This window comes from Myxocyprinus asiaticus, chromosome 38, assembly GCF_019703515.2.
Source record: "Myxocyprinus asiaticus isolate MX2 ecotype Aquarium Trade chromosome 38, UBuf_Myxa_2, whole genome shotgun sequence".
In the NCBI taxonomy this organism is placed as follows: Eukaryota; Metazoa; Chordata; class Actinopteri; order Cypriniformes; family Catostomidae; genus Myxocyprinus; species Myxocyprinus asiaticus.
Genome location: NC_059381.1, coordinates 23,977,631 through 23,995,644, shown reverse-complemented (window position 1 = coordinate 23,995,644; position 18,014 = coordinate 23,977,631). Strand labels below are relative to the sequence as shown.

Below are 18,014 nucleotides of genomic sequence, written 5' to 3'. Positions count from 1 at the left end.
AAGTCTGCATCTAGAGATGCAAGGGTGCACCTTATGCAATTCAGGATTTTAGATAGATTCTATTGGACCCCCTCTAGATTGTATAGGCTTGATCTTAAAGACACACCCACCTGCTGGCGATGCCAATCAGAAGATGGAGACACAACCCATGTTTTCATGGTGTGTTAAGATCCAAGAATTTTGGTTGAAGGTTCAGAGTTTTATGTGTGATGTACTGGACATTTCTTTTTCCCCCAGACTCTGTATTTTAGATGATAGGGCAGTTATCAATATAGGGGATAAACACATAAAAAATTGGGTCCTAACCGGTGTTATGATATATAATGATTATATATATATATATATATATATATATATATATATATATATATATATATATATATATATATATATATATATATATACATTATTATTATTTTTTATTATTATTATTATTATTTTTTTAATGTTTTTTGTGTGTGTCTATAATCACGTGTGACCACTGGGATGTTGTTGAGGGTCAGGGTGGGGTTGGGGATTGGGAGGGGGAGGGGTAATAGTGGGGGTTAAATGTTGATTCTGTGTATATTTGTTTTGCTTTACTTTGTTATCTATATGAATCAATAAAAAACAATTTATCAGAGAAAGCGAATGGTGACCAAAACTTTGAAGGTCCAAAAAGCACATAAAGGCAGCATAAAAGTAATCCAGTGGTTTAATCCAGTGGTTCAGTTGGTTTTGCTTCGGGACCCAGATTTTACACTGGACATCAAGTGGCGATCCACCATAGTAAAAAACATAACCTGTATTTAATGTATCCTGGATAGCATTTTCTTTTATCTTGCATAGTTTTGTTCATGGTTTTCAAGTATAAATGCATTTATCAAGTGACAATTTTTTGGTGTCAACATCAAAATTAATTTATCTTCCCCCTTTTTAAAAGTTGATGAGCATATTTATTTATATAAGCCCAATATATTTATTATCCAGTTTATTTCCTAATATCAAACATCATTCTAACAGAACATATATTACAAAGGAGGAAAACTTTATTTATAATTTGTTCACAAGTCTTGGAGGCCCAGATTTTAAAGCCCTTTATGTATTTGGCCTTATATTTACAGTGTAATGCATATAAGTACAGGCATAAGACCATGATGGCCCCTCATTACCATGGCTAGGTCAATCTAGCTAGTCTTTCTAATAATAATAATAATAATAATAATAATAATAAATTATAGTGTTCATGAAAAATAGGATAGATTCTACCTAATAGACTATTTAATATGAAACTATAACATTTGTCAAAAGATCACATTTACTGTTACTACTATAAAATCGTGAAACATTTTTGTATGGGTAATGATGTAATTTTAAAAACAACAGCTTTATTTTGGCACATAGCACAGTGTTGCTATGTTCCACCTCACTGCTGTGTATAATGTCAGGGCTGCCTGTTTGAGAGGTTTGACTTCCTCCATAGTGATTTATACTTGAAAAATTCTCACTAGAATTAAAATGGCCGTTGATGCGTGCCGAGATACAGTTGATCAGAGAGCAGATCATTGGCACGAGTTGTTCCATTACACTCGCACGAAAAACAAGCTTACTCGCACTTCGAAAGTATCGCGTTGCAGATGAGAAGCCTTTTTGCATATATAAAGTACTGAAATTTCACTTAGGCGGCTGGCGAAAAATTTTCAATCGTAGAACAATGTAATGTTCTTTCCCTGCTGTCCGCGGTCGCGACCCATCAGTTGAGAAACACTGGTTTAATCCATGTCTTCTGAAGTGATATGATAGGTGTGGGTGAGAAACAAAAAAAGTCACTTTTTACTATAAATTTTCCTCTCTGCTCAGTATGTGGTGATATGCATGAAGAATACAAATTACCTAAAACCAGTGTTGTAGTCAAGACCACCTAAACCGAGACCAAGTCAAGACCAAGACCAGAGTGTATCGAGACCGAGTCAAGACCAAGACTTTGAGGGCTTGAGACCAAGTCGAGCCCAAGACCAAGGCAGTGCGAGACCGAGTCAAGACCAAGATCAGACCAGCGCGAGTCCCACACTGCATGACACACTTATGATAAAATGTGGAACATGCAAAACATAGGCACTCCTCAAATTGATCTGAAAGATCCACATTCCCATAAAAACCTTTCATTCACCTCTTTTATTGCCATATATATGTGTGTGTTTGTGTGTGTGTGTGTCAGTGTACCATGAGAAATGTCTTGATAAAATAATCAAAAGGCATTGCAGAGCTGAACTGTATATGTGTGAATTTTCCTTTGTTTCTTATGAGCAAACAAATACAAACAAACACTAAGGAGCTGAAATCAACTTAACCATCTTTATTCAACACTCCTTTTCCAAGTTTTACCATTCACTTAAATAATAAACATTTTGTGCAAGCATCGCATCAGGTTTTCTGGGTGACTCTTCTCTTAACGCTAGCTAGCTAGCTTTGCTAGCATCACTTACACTTAGCTTATCTTTCTTCATGCTTCCTTTCTAAGTGCCGATAAAAGTTTGACAGCCGTCTCGGTAAGCATTGCATTGCAGAATTTACATACTGCTGTGTGTTTTCTTTTGGACGCTTTTTTGCAGATGAACTATTTGTGGTTTAGGACAGTGTTTCCCAGCCTTTTTTCTGCCCCAGCACACTTTTTACAATTAAAAAATCCCACAGCACACCGATATACCACATAACCATTTTGATTGTTTTCCTTTTCAAGAACTTGTCCTCGTAATGTTTGAAATTCAGCTATGCAAAAAAACGCAAGTAACATAGGTACGCTATATATAGCGTATAATGAGGTCACAGATGCCAGGAGCGCTAATTGGATAATGAAAAACCAACAAATTTGTGTCTTTTCCAATTTGTAGATTTGTTCTTGCAAATTCATTCTTGCAGCAGTACAGCAAATAATAATATATATATATATATTTTTATTTACTGTATTTTCCGGAAATAAAGTCGCACCTGACTATAAGTCGCACCGGGTCAACATCGCGTTGTTTATAGAGAGAAAAAAAACCCACAGAGGTTGGATCCGGCAGGCATTAGGACCCGAGATCAGACACCTGGCCTCCGTTCACTGGTTCAGATCTCAAACACGCTCCGTGAAGATTACAGAGAATCTACACATAGTATCACGGTGCTTTTGGACTTGTTTAAAACAGGAGAATTTGCTTTTAGTAATCGTATGTAACAGTTTCTCATATTCTTTTTATGTTTCATGAGAGAAACGTGACAAATAAGCCACATCTGTTCATAACATCTGTAAATCTTTGCTGTGCACAAATAAACAGCTTTTAGTCTGTGAGTAAAACATTACAACTGTTGTATTCTATTCATTCATTCAGTTCACTGACTTAATGTTTTTACAAGTGTGATGATGAAGCATCATTTTGTGAGCATGTGAGGAGTTGCGTTTGACAGCGGACTAGAGTTTGTTAGAACAATAATGTTATGATGGACAAAATAAAATATTTTGTAATGAAAAATTGGCAACTTTAAAACTTTTCTACCATCTCTATGCCTTCACTAAAATACCAGGGGAAAAAAAAGGTATTTATTTATTTTGAGGAATTTAATAATTTTTCATGGCACACATGACAATCTTTCATGGCACACTAGTGGGCACAGTGGTTGGGAAACACTGATTTAGGTAGCCAGATTGTATTACAGAAGATTTGTCAGACATCTCTCAGAAAGCCACAGTTTCTTCTCCTGTCTCCCACATTCACTTTCTTGGAGTGTGTGTGAAGGGGGGTGGGGAGGGGTGAAAAATTTCAAATAAGAAATGAGTCAAGTTATTGCTTGCATTTGAAGCAGGAAGTTTTACATCCAATCACAGTAATGATGTTAACAAATAAATCAGACAATGCACAGGCAATTTAGTGATATCCCCGCAGTTGTGGTCTTGACTGGTCTTGAAATAAATTCCCGAGTCCTCTTTGTCTGAGACCGAGACAAGACCGAGTAAAAATGCGGAGACTGGTCTCGAGACCAAGACCGATCTCGAGTACTACAACACTGCCTAAAACAATTTTTTTTATTTATAATAAAAAGGACTTAAATAATGATCTATTTCTCACCCACACTTATCATATTGCTTCAGAAGACATGGATTAAACCACTCGATTACTTTTATGCTGCCTTTATATGCTTTTTGGAGCTTCATAGTTTCGGTCACCATTCACTTGCATTGTAAGGAACTACAGAGTTGAGATATTCTTTTAAAAATCTTAGTTTGTGTTCAGCAGAAGAAAGAAAGTCATAAACATCTGGGATGGCATGAGGGTGAGTAAATGAGGGAATTTTCATTTTTGGGTGAACTATCCCTTTAAGGAACTATTTCTACCTGATCTAACCCTAAAATTTTGGTTTGTTGGTGTAACTTAATGTAATCAGGTTGATTAAGCGATGTTAAATAATATTTTTGACTTAAACCAGTTAATTAAGATGTTACCACATGAAGCATATTTAAAGGAAACCATTTTTTTAGTGTAGTTTATATATACAGTAGATCTATATTTTCACTATATTTAAATATGTATTCAATAGCTGTATACATGGTAAAGGAAACACTTTTAAATTACAGAATGAATAAAATAATCTTGTCTTATATGGTGTGATCTGATGGTCAAGAAACAAGCAACTTGGACTCCTAGATAAACATATATATTCAATAAACATATTGAACGATTGAAAACGTATTGATTTGATTGTATCTGTGCTTAGGAGGATGGACTCTATATTATTCTATTATTGTAAAGCATATTGTACAGTAGATGTTTAGGGACAGTCTAGATGTTACAAGCATCCATACACATATCTTTACATTTAGAAATGTATTGTAAATTTGGCCTAAACCTGCCATATATTCTCTACAGTGCTTTAAGAATCCCAAAGATCGTTCTCCACATGTTGACATCCCCCTGAATCTCTGCAATGTCATCTATGTGCCTAAAGATGGACGTCGAAAGAAGCATGAGCTTCGTTTCTCCATTCCAGGAGGAGAAGCTCTAGTGTTAGCTGTACAGAGCAAAGAACAAGCTGAGAGCTGGCTCAAGGTGCTTCACCAAATAAAAGAATAAATGGACATAAAATAATGATTTGAGTAGAAAATGTTTTATTATGTGAGAAAAAAGAGACCACAGAGTGATACAGGAGGCATGAAACTTGCTATGTAGGTCTGGTTTAAACATATTTGACTGCAGGATGCCATGATTGACCAATCATAATCAAGTATTGCAGTGAGCCATGTAATAAAAGTAAATAGTGGAAACATAAATGAATAAATGTAAATGAATAAATGTAGTTCATCACAAATTACCTGGACACAGTAAATCCACAGAGTTTAGATTAGAGTTGATCATCTGGTGTTCTGTCAGTGTTGTTTATTTATTGGCTAAATGACTCATGTCTTTGCTTGAATTTTTTCTCATTTGATCACTAAATCTGTGTAGGTCATTCAGGAAGTTTGTAATCTGGCAAGCAACACTAATGGAAAAGAGAGTTCGTCCTCTCCTATGATACTGCGAAAACTAGAGCTGGAGAAGGCAAGTCTGAACGTATTGCTAATATCATGTCGCCCAGAGGAAACAAGACTACACTGATACTGATTGCAATGCTGACATGAACATAAACAGTGTAGTGATCCCTATAATTGTTCTGTGTGTTTGTTGATTATTGCAGATGATGTCACCAGATAAACATACTTCAGATTCTGACAGTGGAGCAAATGGAGACATTACACAAGAAAGCTGTGAGAATGGTATGGACACAGATAATGACTTGGGAAAATAAGCACAGTGCTTAGCGAATGCTTCTGGGGTCAGAGTCAGTATTCCAGGTGTAGCACATTTCCTTTTGTTAGTTTTGTAATGCCACTCTTGAACAATGGCATAAGGAATCCAGGAAGGATGTAGCTACTCTGTGCAGTACTTCCTCTGTCTTTGATGTATCCTGAAGTTTGTTCTCTTTACTACGTTACTCCCATTTTTGCTTATTTTTTCAGGTTGCTGATGGCAGTGTTCCTCAATTGGTTTTGTTCAAGACAAAAATGTTACAAAGGACATCAATTGTTGATCCAACACAGCTCCAAAACATTTTTTTTCAACTAACATTTTTAGTGATTCATAAATATATAACAAAATAAAAATAAAAAAACACAACATATATACACTGAATCAACATTTAACCCCCCCTAATACCCCTCCCCTCCCCAATCACCAAACCCACCCTAACCCCCAACGAACACCCCTGTGGTCACAAATAGATAAAAAAAACAACAATAAAAAAACATCATAATCATATATAATTAACACAAAACATCTCTTTCCTCAGCCCCTCCCCGAGAGTCCCCCAAAAACACCAAGCAATTACCCCACTTCCTGTTGAACAAATTCTTAACCCCCATCATTCTGCTTGACATTCCTTCATAAGCAGCCACTCTTCCCATCTCTGCACACCACTCTGGAAATGAGGGTGCCCTATCTGACTTCCATCCCCTTAAAATAATTTGCCTGCCCACCATAATGCTGGTCAGAACCCAGTTTTATGACCGCCCCATCGCCCAAAATACAAAGTCTGGGGCAGAGTGAAATTCGAGTGCCTAAAACGTCACACAAAAAACTCTGAACTTTCAATCAAAATTCCTGAATCTTAACCCCCCCCCCCAAAAAAAATCATGAGTTGTGTCTCCGTCTTCTGACTGGCATCGCCAGCAGGTGGGTGTGTCTTTAAGATCAAGCCTATACAATCTAGAGGGGGTCCAATAGAATCTGTGTAAAATCTTGAATTGCATAAGACGCACCCTTGCATCTCTAGATACAGACTTGACATTTTTTAGAATCCAAGCCCACACTCCCTCCTCCAATACCAAATTTAAATCTTTCTCCCATAATCTCATGAGAGAATTTGAAGCTCCGTCCCCCAGACTCTGAATTAGCAGGGAGTAATAGACTGATGCTGATAGAACTGAGATCTGGGAATCCCAAAATGTTGATCTAAATTTTCAAAAGATCTCAGCACTCCACTCTCATACAGGTCACAGAGTGTATTAACCCCACTCCCAATCCAGTCTGACCAGCAGAAAGGGGACTTATTAATAAATAATTTAGGGTTCAGCCATATGCTCGAGGCAGCATTTAAATAAATATCAGAATTAAACACCCAAAATTGTTTATTGTACAAAATAGAATTTTGACTGGTTTCATGCTCTCAGCAGGCAATAATTCACTGCACAAAACAAATAGAGCTATTCAGCTGTGACGTCAATTTGTAGGTGAACCCGGAAGTGTAATTCGCCATGCGTCATACCTCAAATGTGAATTTTGAAGCCGGTGTGCATTTTTTAAAAAAAGTATATAATTCAATATGGCTTCAAAATTCACATTTGTGAAATTGTGTAATTTATGTTATAGAACAAAACGTCCATGTTTCGTCAAGTAATGTTTACCACAGACCTTATTTTACTCATAAGTTCAAAAAACCCATTATAAAAACCCATAGAAAAATCCAGAGGGAACCCATGGCGAATTCTCTTCCGGGTTTGTGGACTACAAGCTGAACAGCTCTATTATACCATGTTTATCTTTGTTGCAAGTGAACACATATTTAACTTAAGGCCCTGATATACTTCCGGAGAAGTTCATCTTCGTTCTTTATTCAGGGATAAAAAGAAGTTAGAAACAGCCGAGCAACGGTATACAGTTTGTGAACATTCAGACACCTGCCAAATGTGGGAGGCATTTAGAGGAGCATTTAAATATGAGGACATTACATGTAAAACCTTAACTAATATTACATTAAAATGTGTTATCATTGATTTTATGCCTCATTTTATGCATAGAATTCACACTAGGTCAGTAAAAGAAGCTGTTTTAACCACTTGATGATGGTTTAAAGTAATATATATGTAGTAGACAATGTTTAATTTGTCTTGTTTACATTCTGAATTCATGACGCTAACATGTTATATGCGACCATAAAATGCGCCAGTTACACTCTGTTACTGTAATTTATGATGACACAGAAACTACTGCAAAGTTGAGAACCACTGCTGTATGGTATCAAGAAGCATTGAGAAGCTAATCTCTCAAAGCTAAATCTCCAGCTTTTTTAAATTTCCAACAAGTGTTGCAGATCCTGACAGCTAATAGATTCAAAATGTTACTCAGTGCTGCAAAATACAGACATACACTAAAGCGTCTTGTTTAGTTTTATTTTTTTTTTTCAACTCAACATTTCTAACAAAGGAAATCAAGGACTGTTCATGAATGGAATCTGAGCATATGTTTCATGTCTTATTCTTGCTCTGTGTGCATCCTCTTAGAATGCTTCCTGTGCTTGTTTTTGCAGGGAAGGGCAGGAAGGGGACATTCTCTGAGTTGACTGGATCTATGAGTCGAGCTGCTGGCAGGAAAATCAACCGAATCATCAGTTTCTCCAAAAAGAAGCCACCCCTGCCATGCGAGACCAACACGTTCTCCCATCTAGATGACAATCCCCGTTGTGGTGAGGGCTCATGAAACCATCTTGGCTTTTTCAATTAGCATGTCACAGTTCAAAATGTTTTACTGACTTTTCTGAAGACTCTGACTGGTTCTATGTTTGGAGTTCTTCTACAAAGTCCCTTTAAGGCAAGTCAGTTCACTGGTCATATTTGTCCAGACAGATCACACTGTAAATTCGGCGACTGGAGGTGGAACTTTTTGTTTCGGTTTGTGCTTACCAAAATTTGGACCACTACCCCAGTGGCTGAAGCTGGAACTGTTGTTGAGGTGAAATGTCCACAGGGTGGTGGCAAAAGCGAGTTGTATTATTAGTTGTTTATGACATAATACTGCCACCAAGAATGCATATTTTATTAACCATACATTCTAACCCAAACCTCAACTGTAAACCTAACTTAGGTCAGTAAAGTGAAAATAAAATTTTAGAGCAAAAATGCAACTTATGTATTGCGCTCACCATTGTTTATATGAACGTGATTACTGCCTGGTTTTCACAGGACCAGGACCTCTGTCTTAGAGATCACACAACATGCTATCAAAAGAGCCACACTGGAAAGTAAACACATTTGAATTTATGCAAAAATGTGTGACGTGGGATGGCGTTTGTCAGCAATTCAGGAGATGGGCATGGAGCTTGTCAGTAATTAGGCAGTATGCGGTCGATATCAGGGAACTTGAACATTCAGACGCAGCATGTTGATTTCCTGTGTGATCATGTTGATTCTTCTCTGGGCAGTTATTTCCAATCATGCAAGTACTGCTCCTGTCTACCTGAATGGGGAAAGACTGAAAAACTGTTGGCTTAAGATTACATTTAAATAACATATTCAAATCAGCAATAAAATGTGACAGCAATAGTATTATACTGAAAGCAATAGCGTGTTCTAGAGTAATCAAACTGAAGACTGGCTCTTTTGAACTGTCAGACTGACTTCCATTCCTATAGCAGCCATACTGAGTGTTATGATGCCACTATCAAAAAGGCGATTGGCTCTTAATATGTATATAATATATCCATATTTTGCGTTACAATTTATCGTATTTATACAATATATAGGAGTGGGCTGTCTCCTTTCCTTATAATGTCTCTGGGTCTTTCTCTTGCTAGGCTACTTGAATGTTCTGGTGAACCAGTGTTGGAAGGAGTGCTGGTGTAGTGTGAGAAATGGAACTCTTTATCTCCATAAGGACAGAGGGGACATTCACACCCATGTTAACTTTATAGCCCTTCATGGTGTAGAAGTCTTACCTGGTCTTGGGCCCAAACACCCTTTTGCCTTCCGCATCATGCGAGGGAGTACAGAAGTGGCAGCTTTGGAGGTAATAAAATGTTTTTTTCATGAGAGGTCTTTCTGTAGAGTCAAAATATGGGTCATTCTTTAATATTGTAAACCTGTGTCCATGCCTCAGGCAAGCTGTTCTGTAGAGATGGGCCGCTGGCTGGGGGTTCTGTTGGCAGAAGCAGGCAGTGCCACCACCCCTGAGGCACTGCATTATGACTATGTGGACGTGGATACTATCAGCAGCATCCAGAACGCAGCACGACACTCTTTTCTGTGAGTAGAATGGAGTATGTTTAGCATGTGGGGGTGTGATTCACAACCTTTGATTGTAACTGTTTTCATACTAATTCTGCTCAATTAAATTCTTTAATTCCATAGCTGGGCGACCTCCTCTAGCAGCGTCTCCACAGACCCGCGGACTTATGACGAAGTTCCCTATGAAAGTGTACTGGTAAGGTGTAATATTAGCAGTTAAATTTGAATTTTTTGTTATTTGTTGAGGCCAGCCTCTCAGCAATAGTCCCTCCCCCCCCCCACATATATCATTCCCTTACTTATGTGTTTACTGTGAGTGCGAGGTTATGTTCAGCTTTAGATGACTTCTGAAGTACAAGTTTCAGCCCAGTTTATTTTTATTTCTGCAATCTGGCAAAATAACCTCTGTACTCTGTAGTTGTAGTATACTTTTTAATTTGCTTATAAGGCAGCAACAAATACAGCTATGCCATTGCTGTTTTCCCTGGCTTACTCCCTAAAAGATTTTCAAAGTAGCGTTTCTTTCTTTGTTGGCATGAGCTCATGTTGTGTAAGTCTGTGTGACATTGCAAGCACGTTCTTGTTTCTTTCTTAATCAGGAAATATTCAGTAAATTCTTAATAAGCTCATTGTGTAATATCTAAGAAAATATTATCACAAACTGTAATTTTTCCCTTCTTTTAACCTCTACTCCTTCTCCATCACTTGCCTACCTGCAGGTCGACGAGACACAATCTAAACTGAAGCGTTATTCCTCTATGTCCAGTGTAGATACTGCAAAGGTTGACACACAGGTCATAGTGAAGCGACATGGTTCCTGTAAGTATGTTTTCATTGGACAATCACTGTTTACAATTTAGTTGACATTTGAGTCCCATCTATAAAAACAATCATTGTGTCATAACTTTACTGATGTAAGACATTATGAACGTCTTATGAATTGCAAGCGACACTGGTTCCTGTATGTTTTTATTGGACAATAACTGTTTACAATTTAGTTGACATTTGAGTCCCATCTATAAAAACAATCAGTGTGTCATAACTTTACTGATGTAAGACATTATGAACGTCTTATGAATTGCTGTTCATGACCGATTTTGTGTTCTTGGTTTTGTTTTGTAGCTGTGAATCATAATCGTAAATATGGAAAGATAAGGGCAGAGGAAGATGCAAGGCGATATCTCACTGAGAAAGAGCAGCTAGAGAAAGTAAAAGAAATTATCAGGAAGAGCCTGCTTTCACTACGCAGAGAAAAGAAGGAGGTGAAGGAAAGGCTGAAAGATGCAACAGGTGACCAAATCTAATTTTAGATTTAGTGTCAGGGAGTGCCACCAGTAACATACAAAATGGTTGGTTCCAGTTTTTTAGGTCAATATTAGGGGTATAAACGTTTGTTCTGACAAGGATTTTGTTTTAATCACAGACTAAAAAATTATTGTTTTTCATTTTGTTCTGAGCAGAAACTGTATTTTTTTCGTTCAGGTTCCAGCATTCCACTGCCTTCTTACCAACATTTAAAAATAACGTTTTCAATCTGGAACAATTGAAAGGGACTTCATTCGGTTCATTCTGTAAAACATTCTATTAAACAGTTTTCGTTCCTTGAAACATTTTCAGTTCCTGGTTTTAATTACACAATTCTCTATTAATAGATTAGATTACTAGGTTCTTTATAAATCATGTAATGCATCATGAAATCTAAAATTCATATTTGAGTATTTTGGCATGATTCATAATTATTATCAAATCTCATCTCTTGCTCCACTGAATATTTTTGCACTGGAAGTAGGTTTGGTATCTGGATTTGGTGGAATTTTCCTAATGAAAATAGGACAATAGTTGTGTTCTGGATAAAAAAAAAAATGTGTAAAACATTGGGTATTATTATAGAAATTATAATAGATTATAAACTCCGTAATTGAATTTTCATTCCGTGACCAATGAGTCGTGATGCATGCATTTTTACACCCCTAGTCAGTATTTATCACTGTCACTTGCTTGAGTCTTGCAGTGGTTGGCACCACCTGCTGACAAAATCCTAGTAGTATGTGTGTATGCATCAGATAAGCATCAGAAAGCCATGGAGCAGCAACTGGCCCAGCTGGAAGAAAGCTGTCGTCAGAAGGAAGCTGAGCGTGTGGACCTAGAGTTGCGGCTCACGGAGGTAAAGGAGAAACTGAAGAAGTCTCTGACTGGAGGAATATTGGGCGCACCTGTGGAATTAGCCCCCATAAAGGTACCTGCACAAATAGCCTCAGAATTATAATAAATGAAAACAGTGGGGGCACTGGCTCAGTCTTTTAGCCTACACCTCAACTGAACTTCTGCTGACATAAAAATATGTGCACTTCTGGCACACACATTAATAGTAATATAGGATGGGAATTGACTGAGAAGGAGTGACTACTAGCTGCTTTGAGTCATTGCTGTCCTGTTCCTGATAGATAATAATGAACAAACTGTACTCGATTAAGCAATCAACAGGAAGTGATGTCCAGTTCGTGAACGAAACGTTCTTTTGAACCGGTTCTTTTTAGTGAAGGAGTTGAACCAGTTCACCAAATCGGACTGAATCGTTTGAAACAGTTCGCATCTCGAGTCAACACTGATCCACAAGCTACTCTATCTTAACCTGTCTCTCGGACATGTCTGACACTACGAATCGAAATGAACTGATAATCGGGAGTAATGTGATCCTAGAGCTGGTGATATTTGCTTTTGCCAACTCTTTTTTGCAGTGAACCGCTCCAACTAGTTCACAAAACGGACGGAACGCTCCGGTCTCAATAGTTCTCAAGTCAACAGTACACTGATCTGAGGACAGCAGCAATCGAGTCAACAGCACATTGAGGTGTTCACAGCAGTTCTCGAGTCAACAGTATATTGAGTTGTTCGCAGCAGTTCTTGAGTCAACAGTACACTGATCCAAGGACAGCAGCTCTCGAGTCAACAGTACATTGAGTCGTTCGCAGCAGTTCTTGAGTTAACAGTACATTGAGTCGTTCGCAGCAGTTCTCGAGTCAACAGTACACTGATCCAAGGACAGCAGCTCTCGAGTCAACAGTACATTGAGTCGTTCGCAGCAGTTCTTGAGTTAACAGTACATTGAGTCGTTCGCAGCAGTTCTCGAGTCAACAGTACACTGATCCGAGGACAGCAGCTCTCGAGTCAACAGTACATTGAGTTGTTCACAGCAGTTCTCGAGTCAACAGTACATTGAGTCGTTCGCAGCAGTTCTCGAGTCAACAGTACACTGATCCGAGGACAGCAGCTCTCGAGTCAACAGTACATTAAGTCGTTCGCAGCAGTTCTCGAGTCAACAGTACACTGATCCGAGGACAGCAGTTCTCGAGTCAACAGTACATTGAGTCGTTCGCAGCAGTTCTCGAGTCAACAGTACATTGAGTCGTTCGCAGCAGTTCTCGAGTCAACAGTACACTGATCCGAGGACAGCAGCTCTTGAGTCAACAGTACATTGAGTCGTTCGCAGCAGTTCTCGAGTCAACAGTACACTGATCCGAGGACAGCAGCTCTTGAGTCAACAGTACATTGAGTCGTTCGCAGCAGTTCTCGAGTCAACAGTACACTGATCCGAGGACAGCAGTTCTCGAGTCAACAGTACACTGATCCGAGGACAGCAGCTCTTGAGTCAACAGTACATTGAGTCGTTCGCAGCAGTTCTAGAGTCAACAGTACACTGATCCGAGGACAGCAGCTCTCGAGTCAACAGTACATTGAGTCGTTCGCAGCAGTTCTCGAGTCAACAGTACACTGATCCGAGGACAGCAGCTCTCGAGTCAACAGTACATTGAGTCTTTCGCAGCAGTTCTCAAGTCAACAGTACACTGATCTGAGGACAGCAGCTCTCGAGTCAACAGTACATTAAGTCGTTCGCAAAAGTTCTCGAGTCAACAGTACACTGATCTGAGGACAGCAGTTCTCGAGTCAACAGTACACTGATCCGAGGACAGCAGCTCTCGAGTCAACAGTACATTAAGTCGTTCGCAGCAGTTCTCGAGTCAACAGTACACTGATCCGAGGACAGCAGTTCTCGAGTCAACAGTACATTGAGTCGTTCGCAGCAGTTCTCGAGTCAACAGTACACTGATCCGAGGACAGCAGTTCTCACGTCAACAGTACACTGAGTCGATCACAGCAGTTTGCAAGTCACCAGTACACTGAACTGAGAATCGCCTCTTTCGGACATAATACTGAGATCTGCTGATCAGTGAGCAGCTGATGAGCATGCGTGAACCGAGGACTTGAGTGAGGAGGTGAAATGTTTCAGTCGAGAGATGTAAACAAATTTTACTATTGAGTATTGTGCATGCAGATTATATCTGAAGTTGTGATGAGCTGGATCATGGTTTCTGTAAAAAAGGGTGAGTTGATTAAGACTAGTTTAATCACTTTATATGCTTTAGACGTGTAGAGCATTCGCGTTTGTAAATCAGTGTCAGTATTGTAATGTAGGATGTAAGATCACTAAATGAAACACTGATGACAATAAATACCCTTATTATTATAACTTAATTAAATAAAATGTAATAATCAGCAATATGCGCTTACATATGGCTGTATTGAATATGTTTGAACGTGTAATCTACGACGCCGGCGTATTAGCATTATGTACAGTGACGTTGTTACGTGATGACGTAAATTAACTGTGAATCGGTTTTTTGAACCGGTTCACTGAAACGAACCATCCGAAAGAACCGGTTTGCGGAAAATAATCAGAATTCCCATCAATATCAACAGTTCAGGCTTCAGCAAACTGAACAAGAAACGAGCGCTTAAGAAACACGCCTCACACAGTTTTGACACCTTAATAAATCATTTGTTTCAGATCAGTACTTCTAAGCAAGTATCATACTGATATAATTACATGATTTCACCAGCAGGTGTTTTCAGTGTTTGGCATATTGCATAATTCGATTCTTCGAGTCTTTTACCATAAAAATAGATTAAACTTATCGAAAAGATCCGACAAGTTTTATTATACCCAAAAATAACGTAAACGTTATCACATATAACTGAAAGGAACACTAATCTCACACAGGGTAACTAAAACATAAACCCATGTCATATCATAAAACAACATAATTAATATTAAACGGAACATAAAACATAACTATAACCCCCAATAACTTTCAAATGTTAATTAATAACACCCCCAAACAGTACCCCCACCCCCCACCACACACACACTTTGTCTTCAGAGTAACCTAATGTTGCAGTAAAAAATGATATAATATCTTAAAACTTTTAGGTCTCTGTTAAGAAAAAGGAACATGTATACAGTGACACAACTTTACCTGTCAACTGTTCATCTGAAATAAAGAAACGTTCCCCATCTATCTATGCATCCACCAAAGGAAATGTCATGCAGAAAGCTAAGGTACAATTTAACAATGATCTAACAGAATATAATGCAAAACACTTGGGAAGGACTGAGATGTATAAATGTGTAAATAATAACATCTATTTTATTCTGTTCTACTCAATTTTATTTGTATACAGGAATGGGAGTCAAAGAAGGGGATGTAATTATACCGCTGTTGTCAAGGTTGTCTGAGGATCCGTGGTTTGGCTGCCTTCAAGTTACAAAGTGTTAAAGCAAAAACAAAGAGCAAGTCAAAAGGAGAGATTGCATACATGAAGGCTCTGTTTGTCCAAACATTGCACTTATTTTTTTTTTTAATTATTTGAGAGGACAATAAAACAACCGTGTTAAGGAAATTTTGCTCATATATTTGGTGGTAGTCTGTATGTGAATAAAAATGAATGATAAACAATCGCATAAAAGACAATAAGGATAAGGGAATTTTTCAGAAACAACGTGTTTTGTAAACATCTGTCTGTTAATATAGAAGGTGAAATGTGTGCCTGACTTACAATTCTGTGAAATTGTTGTTTTATGCTTTAACCATTGGATATTGGTTCCTGTTTATTTCTATGTGCAGTACTGAGATAAAGTGTAAACATTTTTGTATGCTATGTAAAACTGAACTACATTCAAAGGATTACCCCCTTTGTTAAACACAAGGGCACTTATTTTACCAAATTTATTTATTTCGACTTTGTAAATAAATCCAGTTTAATGGAAATGTTTTATTTTTATTTTATTTTATTGTAACAGTAATAAATGTGCTTTTTTAGATTGTTGGAGTTCTGTAAAAGTAAAGACATTGCTGTCTCTTTCACAATGACCACAGGATGTGAGAACAACTAAAATGGGCTTTGCTTCCAAAAGCTTTGAAATAAAATTCTGTGTTGGCTCATCAAGTAGATCATTACTGTGTTAAGTTGGTCATAAATTCAGTACTGTTGGGAAAAATGTTTTTGGATATTACCGTTTATTTAAAGGGATAGTTCACAAAAAAATATGAATTCTCTCATCATTATCTCACCCTCATGCCATCTCAAATGTGTATGACTTTCTTTCTTCTGCAGAACACAAACAAAGATTTTTAGAAGAATATTTCAGCTCTGTTGGTCTTACGATGCAAGTGAATGGTGATCAGACCTTTGTAGCTTCAAAAATCACATAAAGGAAACATAAAAGTAATCCATAAGACTCCAGTGGTTTAATCCATGTCTTCAGAAGCAATTTAATAGGTGTGGGTGAGAAACAGATAAATGTTTAAGTCCTTTTTTACTCTAAATCTCCACTTTCACTTTCAGATATGAAAGTGCAACTAATCAGGCACCACATGTGACTTACAGATGTGAAAGTGGAGATTTAGATTAGATATTTGTAGGTCCAAAAAGTAGTCAGCATAAGAGTAATCCATCCTATCTCCAGCGGTGACATTAATGTTTTCTAAAGCGAATCGATCACTTTGTGTGCGAAAAAGAATGATATTTATGCACTTTTTAACTATAAAAGATTGCTTCCAGTCAGGTGTTGACGAACGGCTGAATTTACCCGAGTGCTCCCATGACGTAATCGCGATGGCACATTCCTTCGACTCATTGGTTGTGTATCTGTCACGCATCAGTTCACGTGCCATCGCGATTACGTCACGCGAGCACTCGAGTAAATTTGGACATTTGTCAACAGAAGACATTAATGTCACCGCTGGAGATAGGATGTATTACTCTTATGCTGGCTATCTGTGCTTTTTGGACCTACAAATATCTAATCACATCCTCTCCCAATCAAAGGACCTGCTGAGCATTGATCTTTTTCTACAAGTCTTAAAAAGTGTTTTGAAGAAGAAAGAAAGTCATACACATCTCAGATGGCTAGAGGGTGAGTAAATTATCAGACCATTTTCATTTTTGGGTGAACTATCACTTTAAATTTTGATATGTTTCTCACCCACATCTATCAAATTGCTTCTAAAGATATGGATTTAACCACTGGAGTCTTAAGGATTACTTAATGTGATTTATTTATTTGGAGCTTTACAGGTCTGGGGCCGTATTCACAAAACATCTTAAGGCTAAAAGTAGATCCTAACTTGCCGAACTCTTAGTGGTAAGATAAAATGTTTTGTGAATAAGGCACCTGGTCACCATTCATTTCATTGTAAGGACCAACAGAGCTGAGATATTCTTCTAAAAATCTTCGTTTGTGTTCTGCAGAAGAAAGAAAGTCATACACATCTGGGATGGAATGAGGGTGAGTAAATGATGAGAATTTTCATTTTTGGGTGAACTATGCTTTTACTTGCAGTAGCTGCAGGACCAGTGCCCAGTTGCATAAAGCACCTTAATATAAATTTTCCCATAAGATCGCCCTAAAGTTTCCCTTACATTTAATGGTGTTGAAGAAAACAACCCTTAAATTTTACTTCAGTAATCTTTATAGGTAAAACGTCACATTCCCCTACAATTTCCCTTAAATATTGATTTTTTATTTAAATATTTCCTTAAGTGTTGCATAAAGCCCCTTAACTGCCATTTTCCTAAGTAAACCTTAAAGGTAGTAAAACTTCACCTTAAGTGTTGGCTAAGAGTT

General features: G+C 37.8%; 1 protein-coding gene across 6 annotated transcripts in view; it reads left to right on the top strand.

Annotated features, from left to right (window-relative positions):
• The window catches only part of LOC127428431 (actin filament-associated protein 1-like 1), a 45,522-nt gene extending 29,332 nt beyond the window's left edge, over positions 1-16,190 (top strand). For 3 of the 6 annotated variants that reach the window (XM_051676794.1, XM_051676793.1, XM_051676796.1), the window contains exons 8-19: positions 4,884-5,063; positions 5,460-5,552; positions 5,689-5,767; positions 8,356-8,511; positions 9,619-9,830; positions 9,921-10,066; positions 10,172-10,244; positions 10,768-10,867; positions 11,171-11,338; positions 12,094-12,284; positions 15,318-15,446; positions 15,569-16,190. In XM_051676794.1, the coding sequence (XP_051532754.1) occupies positions 4,884-5,063; positions 5,460-5,552; positions 5,689-5,767; positions 8,356-8,511; positions 9,619-9,830; positions 9,921-10,066; positions 10,172-10,244; positions 10,768-10,867; positions 11,171-11,338; positions 12,094-12,284; positions 15,318-15,446; positions 15,569-15,595 (1,554 nt within the window). In that variant the 3' untranslated portion in view covers positions 15,596-16,190. The remainder of the gene's footprint in view (positions 1-4,883; positions 5,064-5,459; positions 5,553-5,688; positions 5,768-8,355; positions 8,512-9,618; positions 9,831-9,920; positions 10,067-10,171; positions 10,245-10,767; positions 10,868-11,170; positions 11,339-12,093; positions 12,285-15,317; positions 15,447-15,568) is intronic. The other 3 variants (XM_051676797.1, XM_051676795.1, XM_051676798.1) reach the window with 2 other exon arrangements.
• Positions 16,191-18,014: the final 1,824 nt, after the last annotated feature.